The sequence below is a fragment of the Passer domesticus genome, chromosome 1, assembly GCF_036417665.1.
Source record: "Passer domesticus isolate bPasDom1 chromosome 1, bPasDom1.hap1, whole genome shotgun sequence".
Taxonomy (NCBI): Eukaryota; Metazoa; Chordata; class Aves; order Passeriformes; family Passeridae; genus Passer; species Passer domesticus.
In genome coordinates this window covers 100,773,875-100,792,648 of record NC_087474.1, presented here as the reverse complement: position 1 = coordinate 100,792,648, position 18,774 = coordinate 100,773,875, and the positions used below count along the sequence as shown (strand labels likewise).

Genomic DNA, 18,774 nt, shown 5'->3' with positions numbered 1-18,774 from the left:
TCCGCACGCAGGCCACAGCCCCCAGGGCAGCGAGGCCGCCGGTCCCGCGGGAAGCGCCGCCGGGAGCACCCGCGGCAGCGCGCGCCCGCCACTGGCACCGGCCGCCGGAAGGTTATTTATAGCTTGGCCCGGATACGCGCTGACGTCACGGAGCGCACCGCCCCCGTGCGTCAGCGTAAGGCGCACGTAATGGGAACGTGACACACGCACGGCGCGCAGGAGCTATTTATAGTCGGGAGAAGGCGGAGAGGGGAAAGGGAAAAAAAAAATTTAAAAAAAAAAAAAAAAAAGGAGAGAAAGGAAAGGAAAGGGCCGTTTGTTCGCCGTCCGCACGCGCTGGTGGGGGGAGGGCGTGGGCGCCGTCAGGTGACAGGGCCAGGAGCGGGGGGACCGCGCGTGACGGGGGCGGGCAGGCGGCGGGCGCGAGCTGGCGGCGCGCGCGGGGGGATTCCCCCTCCTCCCTCTCCCCCCCCCCCCCCCCCCGACCCGGGGAATCCCCCCCATGGAAAATAAAAACTGTAAAAGTGGCGGTGCTCGGGTTTCCGGGAAGCGGAGCTGCGCCCGCCCGGCTCTGGCGGTGCCGCTGCTCCCGCCGCCTGCGTGGGACGAGCAGCCCCAGGGCAGCTCCCAAACGCCTTCCCGCCACCGCCATGTCCCGGCGCGGCGGGAGCGGGGCTCCCCCGCGGGGCCGGCGAGCCCCCTGTGGGAAGGGACCCGAGCAGATGCCGTGCTGGGGACGCGCCGCTCCCCGGAGCTGTTCGCGGTGACAGTCCCGTCCCCTTCCCAGCTCCCGAAAGTTGCAAAGAGGCTTTTCGGAGTTTTCCCCGCGCCAAGAACAGACCCGAAAGGGATCTGGGGTTTCTCTTAGGAAGAGAGCCTGCGGGAGCAGGACCTGTTCAGTCTGGAGAGCACCGAAGAGGGGCTCTCATTAAATGTCCCCAGGGCGGGTGGCAAGAGCGCGGGGCCAGACTCTTTCCAGCGGTGCCCGTCAGCAGGATAAGAGGCCGTAGCCATAAACTAAATCACAAGAAGTTCCACATCAACGTGGGGAACAACTTCCTGGCACTGAGGGCGGCAGGGCACTGGAGCAGGCTGCCCGGGGAGATCGGGGACTCTCCTCCCCTGGAGACATTCCAAACGCACCAGGACGCGTTCCAGCGTCACCTCCTCCTGTAGGTGACCCCGCCTTGGCAGGGCCTTTGGACGGGATGATCTCCAGCGGTCCCTTCCATGCCGGGGGCGCCCCGGGTGTCCCGGGAAGCGGCGCGGGGACACCTGCTGGCGCCGCCGCCGCCGTCACGCGCCGCTCAGCCGGGCGCGCGCGTCACGGGACCGGGCGCGCGTGCCGCCGCTGTCACCTGCCCGCGGGACACGGGGCGGGCGAGAGGGAGAGCCCCGAGGAAGCGGGGAAATGGAAGGTTTCCCCCCACACCCCGACCTCCGAGGCGGCCCCCGGTAAACGGTGGGGAAAGGGGTTAAAGCAAATAGTCCCAGCTGGCGTCCTGCGGCTGCTTTGCCTGGGAACTACCGCTCAACTCAGTCCTGGCTGGGTTCCGCCCCACGGCACGGCGAAAGGCAGCAAACTCTTGGGGGAGCTGGGGAAGCGGCCGGTGAAGGTTTAAAAACAAACCTGAAAGCCGCGCGAGAGCAGAAGTGAGGGATTAAGGGAGTTTAGTGGAGTGTGCTGGTGTGACACAAATCCTGCGGGTAACGTGGAGCCTCCCAGAAATGTCTGTAATACAGCAAAGCGATTAAAGAGCCAACTGGACAGCTAGAAAGAAAGGAATCGTGAAATGTACCATTTTTAATAAAAGCCTATTTATAAGCCACAGAGTCATGAAGGTTGGAAACTACCTCTGGGATCATCTTGTCCAACCTTTGACCAAGAAGGACTTTCCCAACACCAAGACATACATGCACACAGACAGAAGAAAATCCATTAACGCCTAGGTGGAAAAGTAGTAAATATCAAGGAGTTTCTTGGTGAGACAATCTGGTTACTAGGTTGATGATGCTATAGGAGATGGAAAAGACGAAATCCAAAGGCCTCCAGTGTTAGAAAGGACCCAACTGGGGGTTTCATGTTCTTGTCATTATTTAAATTGTTCCTATTATAATATGTTCCTAGCATATTATACCATGCTGGGAACAGGTAAAATGAATGATAAAATTGTAAAGCTTAGTGATGTTACTTCTCTGTTGAAAGCATGATATGGCTCAATATAAGAGTGGCAGCATGGAAAATGAAGGGAATTGCCTAAACTCTGAAGGGTAGAAATACTGAAAATTTAACTTACTACTTCATCAGCAACAAAACAATAAAACAGGGAAATATAATAGGAAAAGATATCTAATTTAGAACAGATGGCAGGAAGCTTTTTTCCCCCCTTGCATGGAACCACAACTGCGCCGAATGATCAGTGGGGAATTTTGGTAGGGTGAAAACACCACAGTTATTCTTGCACTCAGCACATGAAAGCTTTGGTGAAGGGAAGAGAAAATGGGAATGAAATTTGCTTTTTAAATTGCCCAGAACTTCTAATTAGTTTCTATTGCCAATTTTAACTGCAACATGACAAAGCTTTTGCCTCATCATCCACAATGAATTTCTTATAAAAATACAAAACATATCCTAGTACAAAATAGGAGAATAATTCTCTTCATTAATTCGCTTGCTGTGCAACATTCTGCTCTCTTCCTGTAAGGCAGAGTATTGAATTGGCCCAGACTATGCAGGACAAGGTCTTTGCAAAGACATTTGCTGGTCTTCTTGCTTTGGAACATGCAAAGGTCATTTTACCACAGAAACACATACAATCATAGAATGGTTTGGATTGGTTTCAATTGATTAGTTTCAACCTCCCTGCCATGATCAGGGACACCTTCCACAGATCAGGTTGATCAGGGCCCCATCCCACCCGGCCTGGAACACTGCTCAGGGATGTGCATCCGTGCAGCAGTGAGCACCTCCACTGATTTTCAGTTCCGCTTGGTGCTACCTGTTTGCCTTTGTGAAGCTCAAACACTCAGAAGAGGATTTCTTAAGCAAGCAGAAGACAAGGCATGGAATCTCTTCACTGCCATTCTCCCCCTCATCTCCGTCACTGTGTCACTGAGACACATAGGCTTTCTGTAACTGGATCTCTGCTCTGTGTACCCCAGAAGCAGTGATGATTGCTCTCTAAAACTATTTAGATGTGTTTGACTTTCACTTCTTGTTATGGTATTTCAAATCTTTTGCTATTTGAGCCACACCATCATCTCATACAGCACTCCACCTGTAAGCTTGTGTGTAGTTTTTTGGTAACACATGCTGATGTTTTGCTTGTTGCTGAGCAGGCCTTACATTAAGTTAAGGACTTTTCAGTTTCTCATATGAACCTACCAGTGAATGGACTGGGAATGCAGAACTTGTGAGGGGACATAGCCAGGATAGCTGATCCCAACTGACCCAAGGGACATTCCATTCCAAATATGCTGAGCACATAAAGCTGCGGGAAAGCTTAATGTGGGAACAGGCTGGGCACTGGTTAGCAGGTGCTGAGCAGTTGCACTGTGCATTGATAGTTTTGTATATTCTAGCTAGTGGTGGTGGTGGTAGTAGTAGTAGGAATAAGATTTTCCCTTCCATTTTTCCATCCCTGAAATTGTCTTTGTGCCAACCCACATTTTACTTTTTTTCCTCCAATTCTCTCCTCCATCCTGCTGGATGGGGCGTGTAAGCCAGTGGCTGTGTGGTGCTTAGCTACCTGCTGGGTTAAACCACGACATCTAAGCAGCACACCTGCACTCAGTGCACTTTGCTCCTTTTGTTCCTAAGTTTGTTTTGGCACTCCTCATTCCCACTATCTCCAGAGGACTGCACAGAGGAGCATGTGTAACACAGCTCCAGGCATGGCATTCCCAGCCCACTCTGGGCTGCTGCAGCCCCGACATGCCAGTTTCGTTCAAGTTTGGATTTCATGATATTCACAACCCCAAAGACTGGACTCTGAGCTCATCACCCTGTTCCTGGAGCTGGGGCTGTAAGTTCAGGTGCATACACCACGACATATAGTGGAAATGAAACTGATTTCATCAGCTTATTCTAGCAGCGTATTTCAGCTGATTCAGAGATGCCAGAAGGTTTAGACATGATTGAAGAAAGCTGATGCTTAAACTCTCTTAACCTGTGATGTGATACTAGTGCCCACTTCTGATATTTAAGATATGATAAGCTTGAAAGAAATAGTCCAGATCCTCTCAGGTAAATGATTCATTTTTTTATATAAGAGAAAAAAAAAAGGAATTACTGCCATTGAGGGGTTTAAGGCCTTGTGCATTAGCAAGAAATAAACAATAATAGTAATTAGTTTTCATGTCTGTGCCTTTATTTCCTAAACACTCTGTTGTAATTTTACAGATGGGGAAATGGAGAAGGTAGAGGTAAATGAGATTGTTCAAAGGCACAAGCAAGGACAGAGATGACGCAAAAAGCAAACTTGGACAGGCACTTGCCCTGGCAGCGGGGATCTCTCACTCCTCTCCTCAAACCCCTCATCCTACTACAGCTGAAGAACTGCTACCCCTTGGGTCTTGGGAATGGGCAATTCAGATAGTAGTGAGAAGACAAAGAAACAGACAGGAAAATAGTAGGAAACAGAAAATGCAGTGCAAGAAGAGGTAAGAGTGTAAATTAAACGCAATGCTCAATAACATAGGAAGATCCATAGGTTTGGAAAGCATTAGGAGGCAAACAAACCATATAACCAGAAAGTCAATGTAATAGAAAGCAGATGAAATTTAAAATATCTTAGAAAAAGTAAATAAGTAACAAGTTGTTGATTTTGAAGAGCTATCCTTTATCCACACAAAAAGAAAGTCTGCCAAAAAGGCAGTGCCTGCTGAACAAGCCTAAATCATTATCTGGTATAAAGTATTATTATTTTTTTACAATTATAGAGTTGCATTTGTTTAGTATTTCATGTGGTAAGTAAATAGACTCCTTCTTAGGAATAAAGATTGACAATCCAGTCAAGAATTAAATGTAGAAATGAAGGGCCCAAAAGGAAGCCAGAAAAATAACTTAAAAAATAATAATTATAATTGCTATAATTTTATTAATTATGAGATAGATGAAAAAAATATTAAATTTTGGGGGTTGTAAACCAGTCCCATGGCCTTGATCTTTTATTAAAATCCATCTCTTCGTAATAAACATTACAGTCTGTGAGATCTTTGCCTAGGATGAGCTTGAGCCTTTTTCTTTTCTTCCCCACTCTCTCTCATATTTCTTCAAGTGAGTAAGATTGTCCTTTTGAAAGTATCAAGGCCAATGCAAAATGTAGTTCTTTTGTATCCATTTTAAGTCCAGTTTAAAGCTGCTTCATTATTACACAATTAATATACTTAATTTAAGATCCCTCTGAATGCGCCTTCATCTCCTTATTTAATAATCTGCTGTGCTTGCATGTCTGAACCTTGTCTGGTCCTGGCTTCTCCCATCCCTAATCAGCTCTTACGTTGGAAGTAGGAATTATACTCTCAACAGCCCCTCTGCTTAATATGATCACAGTTCAGTCTGTGGGCCTGTCTAAGAGGCAGTCGTTCCATTTGTTAATATGTGACCTCCTTTACTTTTCATTTTGGATCTCCACAACCAAGGAAGAATCGTCTATTGTCTTACAAGCCAGGCAAAGTGAACAGGCTGAGTCAGTCCAGGAATATTCAAGCCTCCCCATCTGTGGTATTGCAGAATTCCAGGGCAATTCCACCAGTTGGTGGAGCTTCTGTCTGGGAAAACAGAGCTATTGTGAACAAAGCATACTGTGCATATTTCTAACATTCATAAAAGACGGGGTTTGAATCATTTGAATCTTTCTCAAAATTTCTTCCTTTGGGGCAAAAATTTCCAATGCATGGCCACGATCCAGTTATAGTCATTTGGAAAATCTGAGCATAAACCATGCAACCATGTCTTTAACTAGTTGTGAAAAGAAAAGATAAATGTTTGACTGTAAAAGTATGACAGCAGGCTGGATTATATTGGGACTTCATTTACCGAAGACCAGGACTTGGTTTTAGCAGGGCACGGCCTGCCAAATGCACCACCAAAGACTAAGATAGGCCTTCCCCTCTTCCTCATCATGACCTCTCTATGACAAAGGCTCCTTTCAAGCAAAGGAGGCAGAACGAGTTCCTTTTTCACTTTGGACACCCAGCAGTGATAAACTGGGTGTCCTGACAACCTTTTGTAGCACGCTACCTTTCATCTAGAAACATGCTGGCCTAACGTTAATAAGGCAGCCAAGGCAGAGCTGCTGTGCTAGGCTATCAAACTCTGCTAAGTGTCATTTTGACCAGGGTCACACCCTATTTTCAAGACTTTAGTCACATTGATCAGCACCAGAAGGTGTTATATTTATTTTTTGAATGACAGAATGCCTCTGAAGGGTAGGATTCTGACTCAGACCTAAATCCAATGATGTTTCAGATGACGAGATTAAAAACTGCAGTGTTTTTTCTAGTGCCCCATGCCCACAAATTCAGAAATCCAAATTAATCATCTAACCCTTCACATGATTACAGGGTGAGGAAAGGGTACAAAACAGACCAACCTCAACAAGATGATAAGGGCCGTATCCCAAATCCCACCCCTCCTTAGCAAGGAGATGTAGTTTAGGACAGGAGGAAGTCTTCAGCTAGTAGAACCCTACCTTGCCTATGAGATTTTTCAAAGACACAGCTGGAAGGAGACAGGTGCTACTTTCTGTAGCTCTGACAATTATAGCACTCTCTAGAAACAGAAGATCTGTGATTCAGCTCCTTTCTTATCTTAAGAAGACTCAAATCCACACTGACCTTTATCTGAAAGAATGGCCTCATCACCAGGTTATTGGTTATCTGGGAAGGTATGGAGGGAAAAAGGAACTTTAACATAGAAATCATGCTCCATCAGGCAAGAAAGTTCTCTTAAGGCCATGGCAGTATTTTTATACTATAGGTGTGTAATATAAAATAACACAAGCCATCCTTGGGGCAGGAACAGATAGGGTAGGCAGATCTCCTCCATCCTAGCAGACAGCCTGAAGCACTAGACTACAGTGCTTGCACACAAACCTGAAAGTGGTTTCACCACTTCAAAGAAGTGGTTGTGATACCACCCAGAATGATGCAGGGATTACAGCAATCTCCTGGGAGGTAGGGAATGTAGGTTGAGTTTCCCCATTCCCACCCTTGCCTCCCTGCCCCAGACAAACTTGGTGAATCTGAATGTCCTGTTTTCTGTGCAAGTGCTGGAACTACTGAGCTATTGTGTAATTTAGGTGTACCCGCGAACTCCTCTTTGGGGTTTTGCTAGAATGGCATTTAGGTAGATGTGAACAGTTGTTTTCTACATCCTGGAGGAAGACAGGAAATTTTATTTTAAAAGATGCCAGGGGTTACTCTTTGCATAGGAGGTTAGACTAGATGCCATTTCTGTGGTACTACTGAATCTATCATAGAATGCCCTGAGTTGGAATGAATCCTAAAGATCATCTAGTTCCTACACCTCTGTCATAGGCAGGGAACCTTCCACTAGACCACGTTGCTCAAAGCCCCATCCAGCCTAGTCTTAAACACTCCCAGGGATGGGGAATTCATAACACCTCTGTGCAACCTATTCTGGTGCCTCAGCATCTTCACAGTAAAGAATTTCTTCCTAATATCTAATCTAAACCTGCCCTCCTTCAGCTTAAGGCCATTCCCCCTTGTCTTATCACTGTCCAATTTAGGTGCCTCTGGATAGTCAGGATTTCAGAAGTTTGACTTGGGTATCCTAACCCTAAAAACACTGACATTTCATTGCCTTGGCCCCAGAAATCTGCAGCCTAAAGACTGGCCCTGGTCTTGGGGAAGCCAAGCAAATTCTGATAACGAGTTGTCATCAAATTATTTGGCCATAAATGCAAACGTGTGTGGGTACTGGAAGTGAACCCCTCAGCCTCTCCACACTGTCTGCTCTCAGCGTAACCTTCAGTCTCCCCAGTTCTGGCAGCATCCAGCAAACGTCCCTCAACAACCTTCCCCACTTCCTTGAACTTTATTTCACCCAAGGCCTCCTTCATACTGCTACAGGCTTCCTCCCGTTGTTGCCTGGTTTTATTATTCCAAGTTATCCAATAAGCCCTGGGAACGACAGCCTTCTGGCCCTCTCTCCTGCACTGCCGCCTCCAGCGAATCAAGCTGTGTACACACCAGTTAGACAATTTGCCTACTGTTGTTCCTGTCCCCTTATCTCTCCCCCCACCCCCGCCTCGGTGTTTATGCTTAATGGATTGGGAGTTCCTTGCACGATGAACTTCCTTTTCGCCTCATGGGAAGCGCACGGAGTATAGTGAGTGACCTCTCGTGCCATAAATAACTGCAGGACAGCAGACCGTGCTCTCCCTGGAGGGAACCACTGCCTTGGGTCGGTCGGTGAGCAAGTGCCCGGCTCCCTGCACAGCACCCGCAACTGCCCGAAGTACATAGCGCACTCAATGCCACTTTCTGATCATTTTCTCCAAACATCCCATTTCCTGTTCTTTAAATAGCACCTTAAAGATTATTTTAAAGGCTTTCAAAACACTCTTGCCGCCGTTTTTGGGTTTGGAGTGGGTTTTGTTGGTTGGGGGTTTTTTTTAGCCTTCTTGCATGACGATATTTTCACGTCGTGGGAGACAGGAACAGCTCGAGGAAGCTGCGAAGTTGCACGGAGTACTCGGGGGAGGAAAGGCGGGGGGGCAATACGGTTTCTAGGACAGTCCACCTGGCACCGACGTTTTGTTCTTGCACACACTTTCAGTGCGGAGCTGCGAGTTTCGGGATGACTCTGGAACTTTACACACCTCTCGGGGGTAGCCCGCCCGGAGCGGGGCGAGGGGCCCGGAGGAGGGCGGCGGCGCCCCGCGTAGTCCCTTTCCCAGCAGAGAGGCAGAGATGCAAAGGCGAAATGACAGCATGGAAAACGGAGTATTTTTATCGGGGCCAGTGCCCGGGGTGAGGGGTGGGCGGAAAGTGCCACCCTCTCTGTCTCTCCTCCCTTGCCCTCAGCCGCCCACGCCGGCAGCGGCATCAAAGGGAATCTCCCTTGTCGCGCCGTGTCAGCACCGGGGATGAGCGCACCGGCCCGTCATGGCATTTTCGCTTCTCCCGGCGCTTACTCAACAGGCGGGAGGGGAGGGAGGGCTGGTTTGGAGGGGGGGGCGGGGGGAGGACTCCCAACCAGCGCCGCTTCTGCCATGAGGTCACCGCGGCGCTATGCGCCGTGCCCGCCGCCGCCCCTGCTCCGCTCCGTTGCGTCAGGCAGGGGGTATCCCCGCCGCGGCCGCCCGAGCGGGGCATCCCCGCCGCGGAAACACCCGCGCTGCCACGCGTGTCCCTCGCCGCCGGGGCGGGGGGTGCTCCTGCCGCCGTGCCCTCCCCGCCTCCGCACCACCAGCCCCCCGCGCGGGGGGCGCTGCGCCGCGGCTCGGGAATGCCGGCAGGGCTCCGCCGGCGGGCCGCGCAGGGACGGCATGCCATGCGACACGGAGGGAAGGCAGCGCGCTGCACCGAGGGACTCGCACCGAGCCGGCCACGCGGAGGGGAACTCCAGCCGCAGCCACCAAGAGACTTTTGGTTTTTTTAGGAGGAAGCCGGGTCTGGCACCCCCCGCCTGCGTGCGGCTACGGCTTTCCCCCTCCCCCCCGCACCCACCGTGGGGCTACCGGGAGGATGGGTGTGCGCGCCGGGGTCCCCGTGCGCTGCCCCGCACTCCACCCCCTGCGCAGAGGAAGCCGGGCGGGGGCGTGGCCCCACGACAATGGGACTCGCCGGCGCTATAAATACCCGCCCGCATCTATATTTGGTTTGGCCGGATCACAGCCGGGGGGGCCGGGAGGGGGGTGTCCCAAAAATAGCCCCGCGCTCCCGCCCGCCGCCGCCGCCGCTCAATGGGCTCCGGCCCCGCCCCCTCCCTCGCGCGCGATCCCGAGCGCCTCGCGCGGGGCCCGGCGGGGCTAAATTTAGCAACGCCGCTTGCGTCAATGACGCGGCCGCCGTGCGTCAGCCCCGCCGCGCCCCGCCCCTCGGAACGGGGCCCGCCGCGTCCTGTGCGTGGATTGGCCGCGGCGGCGGCACGAGGGCGGTGACGTGGGGGCGCGGGCTGGCCCCCGCCGGGGGCCGGCGGCGTCCGGAGGGGAAGCGCGGCCGCGCGGGGAGCCCGGCGGGTTCCCCCGCGGGGGGAGCGGGGTCTGGCAGCGCCGCGGCCCCGGAGGGAGGGAGGGAGCGAGCGAGGGAGGGACGCCCCGGCGCCCGGGGGAAAACGGCGCGCACCGCCTCGGGAAGGGGATCCCGGGCTCGGACGTGGCCGTCGCGCCGCCGGTCCGGGGCTTCCGCCGAGCCCTGCGCCAGCCCCGGCTTTGCCTCCCCGGGAGCGAGCGCTCTCCGCGGCGGTGCCGGCGGCGGGATGGTGGAGCGAGAGGCAAAGCGAAAGTGCCGCCGCTGCCGCCGGTCCCTCCTCCTCGGGGCGGCAGGCGCCTCGTCCGCTCCGGCTCCCGTCCGGCCGGAGCACTCGCTTGGCGGAGCCGCTCTGTGCGAAGCACAAGCGCAGCGCCGGCCGTCTCGGCTGCGGTGACGGTCGCGAACATCCCGGCCGCCGCCGGTGGATGTAAACACTGCACCGGGCACGGCGGCGGGCGGCTGCTGCCGGCGGAGACAGCGGGGGAGTCGTCCGCCGCCGTGCCCGGTGCCCCAGGCAGACACATGGACACCGAAAGACACACGGACACAGACAGTCAAAAGCCGGCGGCAGCCCGGACGCTTCTCAGGGCCGCTCGCACTTGTGCCCGCTCTGTGAGCGGCACCTCCAGCAACCTGCTCCTTGTTCCTGCGCACTGGAAAGTTTCGAAAGAAAAGAAAAAGAGAGTGAAAAAAAAAAAAAAAAAAAAAAAAAAGAAAAAGTTTGAGAAGAGAAAATAATTCGGAAAAAAACTTTAAAAGCAAAAAGAAAAAAAAAAGTTTTTTTAAAAATGAAAAATTAAAAAGTGAAAGAAACCTTTATTAATTAGTCCTAAAAGTTCCACTAAGTAAGCAAGCAAAGCTCTTTTCATTTGAGCCACTTCAGTAAAGATATAATAATTTTGTTATTATCACTACCTTAATAACAATAATTATTATTAATATTATTATTATCAGGTTTGGGAAGGGCTCGCCAGGCTGCGGCGGGCAGGCGGCCCCGCGGCGGCCGGCCGGCCGTGCGGTCCCGCTGCCGGCGGCTCCGCCGGAGCTCCGCAGCGCTCCGCAGCTCTCGGCCGTGCGCGGCTGAGCGCGGCTGTGCAGAGCTCGGCGCGGCGCGGTGCGGCGGGAGCGCGGCGCACACACTGGGGCGGGGGGGGGGGGGTCAGTAGCGTCAGGCTCCCATGGCGTCACTATTGACGTTTCGCATTCCAGCCGCTCTATGGAGAGGCCGCTAGGGCTCCTCTCACATAAATGACGTTCAGAGAGAGGGAGCGGGAGAGCAGCGCAGAGAGGCGCCTCCGTCCCCTCTCTCCGGCGCAGGCACACGCGCACCCCGGGGCACTCGCACCGGGACGCGGGCACAGGTCCCGGCCCGGCTCCCGCCGCACACACACAAAGGCACATCGCGGCGGCGGCCGCCGCTTGGCATCCCTCGCCCGCCCGCCTGCTCACTCCCTCCCTTCGCCCGGGGACGGGCTCCTGGCTCCTCAGGCTTTTTCAATCCTTTTCCATGCCTCGGGATAACGCACCCTCTGGACCTGCAGCTACCCGGAGTCTGAGGGATTTTGTGTCTCGGGTCCTGCCGCTGGACAGCGCCTACACACGCCTTTAAGGAAGCGGGCACCTACAAACTAGATGTAAAGACGGAACCTCCACAGCAACCGAGTACGTATGCGAGTGAACGGGAGCGGCTGAGGGAGAGGGACGGCGCGGCGTGTCCCCACTCCGTGAAAGTTACGCCGCCGGGGTAGAGATGCTGGGGAGATGCCGGCGGCGAGCGATGCGGCTCAGCCGACGCGCTGCCGTGCCGCTTCGGGCTCTCGCTGAAACTTTTCCCTCACCTTCCCCCCCTCCTCCCCCATCCTCCCCGTGGATGTTCAGTTGCCGCTCGTCTTCCGAGCGTCCCTGCCGTCTCGGCAACTCCTGCCGTGCGCGGGGCACTGCTGCTCCTCGCAAACGGGAGGGCTGTGGTTGAGCGGAGCGGGAGCCGGAGCCGGTGGTACTAAGGTATTTCTGCTAGTTGTTGTCATGGAAATGATGCTGCCGGCGGCGGCGGGGAGTTTACAGCGCCGGTGATGAATGGCAGCAATTTGTCTCCCTCCTTTAGCCGCGCCTGGGAAATAGGTGGTTCTGTTTGCACAAGTTCAGCTGTCTAATAGGGACGGCGAGGCAGGTTGAGCTCATCTCACTTTGGGAGAGAGCAGCCCCCCTCGGCAGCCCAAAGAGCTCGCCCAAGAGGTAATTGCTGGAATGTGACATATTGTATTGAAATGAGACGGGATGTTTGCACGGCACGTCTGCCCGGCATCTGCTCCTCGGAAATGTGCACTTTTCCCTTCGGAGGTCAGAAGTGGTAACGAGGGGCCGCGGTGCCCCGGCACGGGCGGTACCGTGCGGGGAGGCTGGGCTGCGCCGCCGCTGCCCCGCTCCCTGCCCCCGCGGCGCCTCTCGCCTTTGCCTTCTCGCCTTAATAGCTGCGAAAGAAGTTTCAGTCTTGGAAAGAGGCGAGAAAGCGCGGGTGTTGGGTTGTGATATTATGTAGAGGGACGGTTATCGGGACAGCACTATCGCGATAGCCTGTCCCGGGCGGAGATGCCGCTCACCTTAGCGCGGCTACTTAAGAACGCTGTTACTTAACTTGCAGTTTTTGGATACGATGGAATCCGTGCGAGGATATTTCCCAGGGAAAGGGCGTAAAACGCTGTTTTATGTAGGGGGATTAGTGTGTTGGGATAGGATTTTTTTTCTCCAGGAAAAAAAAGTTTGGGAATGAATCGCTAACTTTTATCCAAGCCGCTTCACTCGATTACATTCTTCGCCCTATTTTTCTCTCCTCCGTGGAGACCGTTGTATGCTGGAGTCAAGCCCCGGTAAAAAACAATGGACTAAACCAGACCAGACGGTTTCTTCGGAGGTGAATCTCACGCGATCTCGTGGATATTTGCTGGAGTGACCGTGCGGCTCGGGGCGATCCCTCCCACTCCCCCCCCCAAAAAAATCGCCAGCTAACCGGCGGTGGAAATCCAGCACGAAACTTTTTAATTGAATGGAGCTTCCCCCTCCGCAGTCCCTCCCGGGTAAATGAAGGTTTCGAAACTCGCCTGAAGAAGTCACAATCACAATGGAGTGTTTCACGGTTTCCTCCTCGTATTACAGGGTGGGGAGGGGTGTCACTCGGGGCTGAATGTAAAGTGCACGGAGGAAGAAAAGAGCTTTGACAAGGGTAGTTATTTCCTCCTAATTTACAGCCCTTACGGCCCTGCGCTCCTGGCTCGGGCGGCGGCAGCCCGGAGGGGTGCTGCGTGGTTAAAAGCGCAGCGAGTGTCTCTAGGTAACCGGCGGCTCGGGGGGGCAGAGAGGAGCCCTAGGGCGCTCCGCGCCGAGCGGGAAACCGCCTCGTAGGAGCTCGTAAGGGAACAAAACCCTCGGGAGAGAAGGGGATGAGCTTAACACCCCAGGGCACTTAACACCCCAGGAGCTGGCGGGGGTTTAAAGGCGAGGGGCGCGGGGAAGGCAAAAGAAGGACGAGGAGCGGGAGAAAGAGTCGCCGGGGAGCGGCTTCCGTGGGCAGGGGCCGGCGCGGCCGAGCATCCCCCGCGCTGCCGCGGAGCCCGGCTGGCAGCGCCCGGAGGGTCGGGGGCAGGCGGCGGGGCAGAGCTCCCTCCCCAGCGCCGGCGGTGATGGGCCCGGAGACACCGCACAGGGTTAGCGGGCAGGCAGGACACCCCTCAAGTCTGGCCGGTACCTTGCATAGAAAGTCGCAGCCTGCTTTTCCCCGGTCTCTGCATCCCAAAAAGAGAAAGTTCTCACGGGGAAGTGGACGCTCGGGGATGCTGTCCCGCTTGTTGTAGTCACCCCGCCCGGGGTTCTCCTCTTGCCTACCCCAGGCTGCTCTCTCTGAGAACAAACCGGCGGCTCCGTTGTCCCAGCCCGGTGCTCTCTTGCCTTTTGTGTGATGAGGGAGCGGGAGCCGGCAGGAATGCGCTCCCCGGCCGGCTCCCGCTCCCCACCCGCGGGGCGAGGCGGGGGATGGCGTGCGAGCGCGGGGGACGGTGCCCCACGTCCCCCCCGAGGCGCCGCGCCGGGGGGAGGCGGGGGCTCCCCTCTGCCCCGCCGGGCACCGCCGCCGCTGACTGTGCCTTGTCTCCCGCCGCCGGCGGACAGAGCCCGGGTCGGAAGAGCGCCCCCCGCCCAGGCCAGGCCCCGGGCCCGCCTCCGCAGAGAGGTCCCAGCCGGCACCCACCCCGCCGCCGCCGCCGCCCGCCGCCGCCTCCGTCCGCACCTCCAGCCCCACCATTCAGCGCGCAAGATACCCACCAGGTAAGCTGCCGCTCCGGGGGAAGGGCAGGAGTAGAGGGGTGCGGGAGCTCCTGGCGCGGCCCCTACCCTTCCCAAATCCCTTCGGCATCATCGGCCCCCGACGTCCCGGGGCGTTTAAATCCCAAAAGGATCAGAGCAGCGCGTGCCTTTCGCAGCGCTTTTGGCGATGCCGTGCCTGGGCGCGCGGGGTTGCGAGCCCCTCGCCAAAGACGTGCCAGATTTAAGGGGAAGCTGGTTGGGGGTGCTAGTGTCCCTGTGAGGAGCCCAGCTTGCCTGGAGTTTAACTGGGCATCCTTTACCCCACGCTCTCGCAAAGAAAGCAGAACGCTGTGGTAATAGCTCCCGATGTCCCTGCCCTGATGCTTTTAGCCATTCATTTAGGTTTTGATGACAGGTTGCTCTTTAATGCACCTCCTGTGGGGCCTTTTCTTTTCTTGTTTTAATATTGTTGGATAAAGAAAAAATCCCAGGTTATTTACTTTGCAGGGGAACTAATACTGGTGCCCAAAGTGGAAAAGTAGGGGTTAGACTTAGACAAGTGCGCTGGCAAAAGGCGAGGTAGGAGGAGTCCCACAGAGCCAGGAGAGACCAGACCTTTAGGTTAGGGATATTTTTTCAGTCCTCCGGTCAGAGTTATTTTAGACTTCTGTTTTTCTACACCACTTTGCACAGAATTCAGTGGCATTACTCTGTTATGCTCAGAAAAATGCAGGAAAAAAGGTCATAATGATCTGTTCCCTTGAACTCCTGCTCATTTTCTGAGCTAGCAAAAAAGCTTTTTTCCTTCATATCAACACGTCCGGTTGTGACATTATCTGTGAACTCACTCTGTTGTGTTCCTCCGTCAGTTCTCAGTGGAGGTGTGTGGAAAGAATCTCTTTCCCTTTTTATTTGATTAAGCACTGATCACTGATGTTTTAACAGCCAGTCCTTAAACTAACAAATGATAATGATACGACTTGCCAGGAAATGTGTGTGCATGGAATGGCATGGACAGAAATTGACAGGAAAAAAAAAAGAGAACAGTAGAATAATACATAAATAACATTGAGGAGGCAAGGCTTAGGGGGGAGGGTTGTCCTGCCTCCTTCTTCAAGCTTTTGGATTTAAGGGAAAGAAGGTCTTAATTTCAGGAAACAGCACTAGGTTTTTTTTTTCTCAGATTTTAGTGTTTTCTCGAGAAGAAGAAATATGTGAATGGTTTGTGACAGCGTGATAATTCAAATTTGGTGCTTAGTTTAAATATGTTTATCTGCAAAGCGGGCAGGAAAGAATTAAAAGTTGATTTAACACAAATTATTTGGATTACTGCATGCCAGGAGTGAATATTTTAAAATTGTAAGTGAAAAGAGTTCTTAAAATAATGAGGAAAACCTCATTATTTCCAAGGCAGGGCTTTTGGTTTTTTTAACATGAATTATTTCTCAAGTGCTCCTGGAATATAAATTACCATGATTAAGAAGAGATGAACTGCACTTAATTTTGATATACATTTTATCCATATTTACTTTTCTCTTTATGAGAAAATTTATACGAATTAATGCATTTTATTCCTCTGCTGTGGAACCAAAATACACCACACACTTTTAGTTCGAGTTGCAAATATTGGTCTAGAATCTCACAGTGTTTAGTCAGGCAAACCTCAGTGAATTGCAGAATTGGGTCTATTACTTCCTTTGACCAGCAAATTACATGGCAGACTAGTAGGAAATGTAAAAGAAAATAGCAATCAGATCTTTTTAGCCAGGCACTGTGTTGCTTTGACCATCCCAGCTATCAGTGAACCGCATTAAGTTTCATGACTAATGAATAAAACCAACTGTATTACTGGCCTGAACCCTGCTTTCCCATGAAAACAGAAATACCACATGCCTTTTATCCTACATGTTTGCAAATTGAAGGGGATGTTGTACCCTTCACTTTTTAAAGGAGAACGTTCTACCAAAGATAAGCCTTAAAACTAATAATGAAACAGCAACCTTAAATATTAGCTGACCAGAAATATTCTTCAAACCTCCAGAGCTGAGTAAGCAAAATTGATGTTTGCAAGTCCTGAGTAGCAAACCTTGTGATTTGAGTAATTCCTCTGACATGCGCTGCAAATGCTGCTTTTTTAAAAAATATAATTTTTAATATTTTAATATTATAATCTCGTTTACCCATCATGAAAATTTTATGGCATGATAGCATGCATACAGAGGTAGATTTAGAGTCATAAACTGTTCCCATTGTGCTTATCTAATTCTCATTGACACCTATGTATATTAAGCAGCAGATGTAGGGCAGCTTGAGATGGATTCTTCTCTCGCTGACACTGGTATAAATGTTTCTCCCTTGACTAGATGAGAGCAGACTCCACAGTACCGAGTGCTTAGTCGGTCCCTGGTGCATATTGTTGAAAGGAAAAGGCTCGAGGCTAATTTAAATGTGCGGATGGGAGTTGGGTGCCCATCTGAGCTCTGGGAAAGCTTCTCGGAAAGAAGTTGGTGAGGGCCTGTGCCGCAGCCTGGTGCACTGTTGCTAACATGCTCATTGCCCTTGCAGATATGCCCTGTGTGCAAGCGCAGTATAGCCCTTCACCGCCCGGTTCGAATTATGCATCCCAGACCTACGCATATGGCTCGGAGTACAGCTCAGACATCATGAACCCTGACTATGCCAAGCTGACCATGGACCTGAGCAGTACCGAAATCACTGCCACTGCCACCACCTCCCTTCCCAGCTTCAGCACCTTTATGGAGGGTTACTCTGGCAGCTATGAGCTCAAGCCTTCCTGCCTCTACCAAATGCAAACTGCCTCCTCTGGCCAGAGGCCCCTCATAAAGATGGAAGACACCCGGCTGTCCCCATACCAGCCCTCACTGCCCCCATCCACAGATGAGGGGATGCCCAGCACTTCCATGTACTTCAAGCAATCCCCACCCTCCACGCCCACCACACCCGGCTTCCCTGCTCACCAGAGCCTGTGGGATGAGCCCCCGCTGCAGCCCACGCAGACCTGCCTGCCTCCCGGCCACCTGATGGACGCCGCCCCCATGAAGACCGTGCCTCCGCGCTTCCCTCTCTTCCACTTCAAGCACTCGCCTCCGCACACGCCGTCCGCGGCCGCCCACATGTGCTACGACCCGGCCTCGCTGAGCCTGCCCCTGGGCTCCGACAGGCCCGCCGCCAGCCAGGCTCCCATGGAGGGCCATTCCTACGGGCTTCACCTGGCCAAAAGACCAGGCACCTTAGCCTTCTCACCGCTCGGCCTCAACGCAGCCACCTCCAGCCTGATGGGGGAGAGCAGCGGGAGCGGCAGCAGCGGCCTGCCCTCTCCCCCCAGCAGGAGCTCTTCGTCCGGGGAAGGCACCTGCGCTGTCTGTGGAGACAATGCCGCCTGCCAGCACTACGGGGTGCGGACGTGTGAGGGCTGCAAGGGCTTTTTCAAGGTGAGACATCCGCGCTTTGCTCCCCTCCCTGCCTGCTCCCACCTCGCTTCCCGGCCCCTCTGTCCCCACACGCTCCTGGTCCTGACCTGGGGCTCCAGGGACATGGTGTGTTGAAACTCAGGCCCCCACAGCAGGGTGGGAGGGACGCCCAAAGTTTTTGGAGGTCAAGGAAAGCCCTCTGTGGGATAAAAGGATCAGCCAGTGTCTGCTGAGAAGAGGCCATGGCAGTGGTCTGGGGGAACCGCATCTCTGGTCCGCCAGCATTCCTCAATGTTCGTAGGTTGTCCCACTTTACACTATAAACTACATTTATTCTGTAGTGAAGCTCATCTGGAGTACATTCAGCCTGGGTTTTAGTCAGTGATCAATTCCAATTGTACTTTGTTTCTAGATGAGAAAATAAACCCTGAAATCGTAAAGGCCACTTAATATTTTAGGTAGTGGCAGCAGTGCCGTTTGTTGTCCAGGGGTGGTTGGCGTGAGAAGGAATGCAGGGTGGTCAGCACCAGGAAAAAACTGGTTTCACTCATGGGACAAACCCAAGTACTTCTAGTTGCTTTTGGCTGCTGCCTTGTCATTACCCTTGAGCTCAGGAGCCCGGGGAGTCCTTACCAGGGGAAATCTGCCTGCAGAGCAGTGACTAAGCACTGCACAGGGTCCTGGTGCCTGCCCTGCAATGAAGGCAGCTTTGTAGCTGAGTAGCAACACAAATAACTTACACATAGCAGTTTCTCAGTGGGAACTTTGCCCTTATATTTTCAAGAGTTGAATATACTCTTTAGGTCTTAGATTTGGGTGCTTT

The 18,774-nt window shown here is 53.1% G+C and overlaps 1 protein-coding gene and 1 long non-coding RNA gene across 3 annotated transcripts in view; one reads left to right on the top strand and one right to left on the bottom strand.

The window, feature by feature from the left end:
• The window catches only part of LOC135306956 (uncharacterized), a 117,552-nt gene extending 102,778 nt beyond the window's left edge, over nt 1-14,774 (bottom strand). Inside the window, exon 1 of the long non-coding RNA XR_010367709.1 lies at nt 14,539-14,774. This is a non-coding gene — a long non-coding RNA (uncharacterized LOC135306956). The remainder of the gene's footprint in view (nt 1-14,538) is intronic.
• NR4A3 (nuclear receptor subfamily 4 group A member 3) overlaps nt 11,404-18,774 on the top strand; it is a 28,448-nt gene continuing 21,077 nt past the window's right edge. Inside the window, exons 1-3 of one of the 2 annotated variants that reach the window (XM_064431598.1) lie at nt 11,404-11,886; nt 14,386-14,541; nt 17,086-17,972. In XM_064431598.1, coding sequence (XP_064287668.1) covers nt 17,088-17,972 — 885 coding nt within the window. In that variant the 5' untranslated portion in view covers nt 11,404-11,886; nt 14,386-14,541; nt 17,086-17,087. Of the gene's footprint in view, nt 11,887-14,385; nt 14,542-17,066; nt 17,973-18,774 lie in introns of those variants that run through there. The other variant, XM_064431589.1, reaches the window with a different exon arrangement.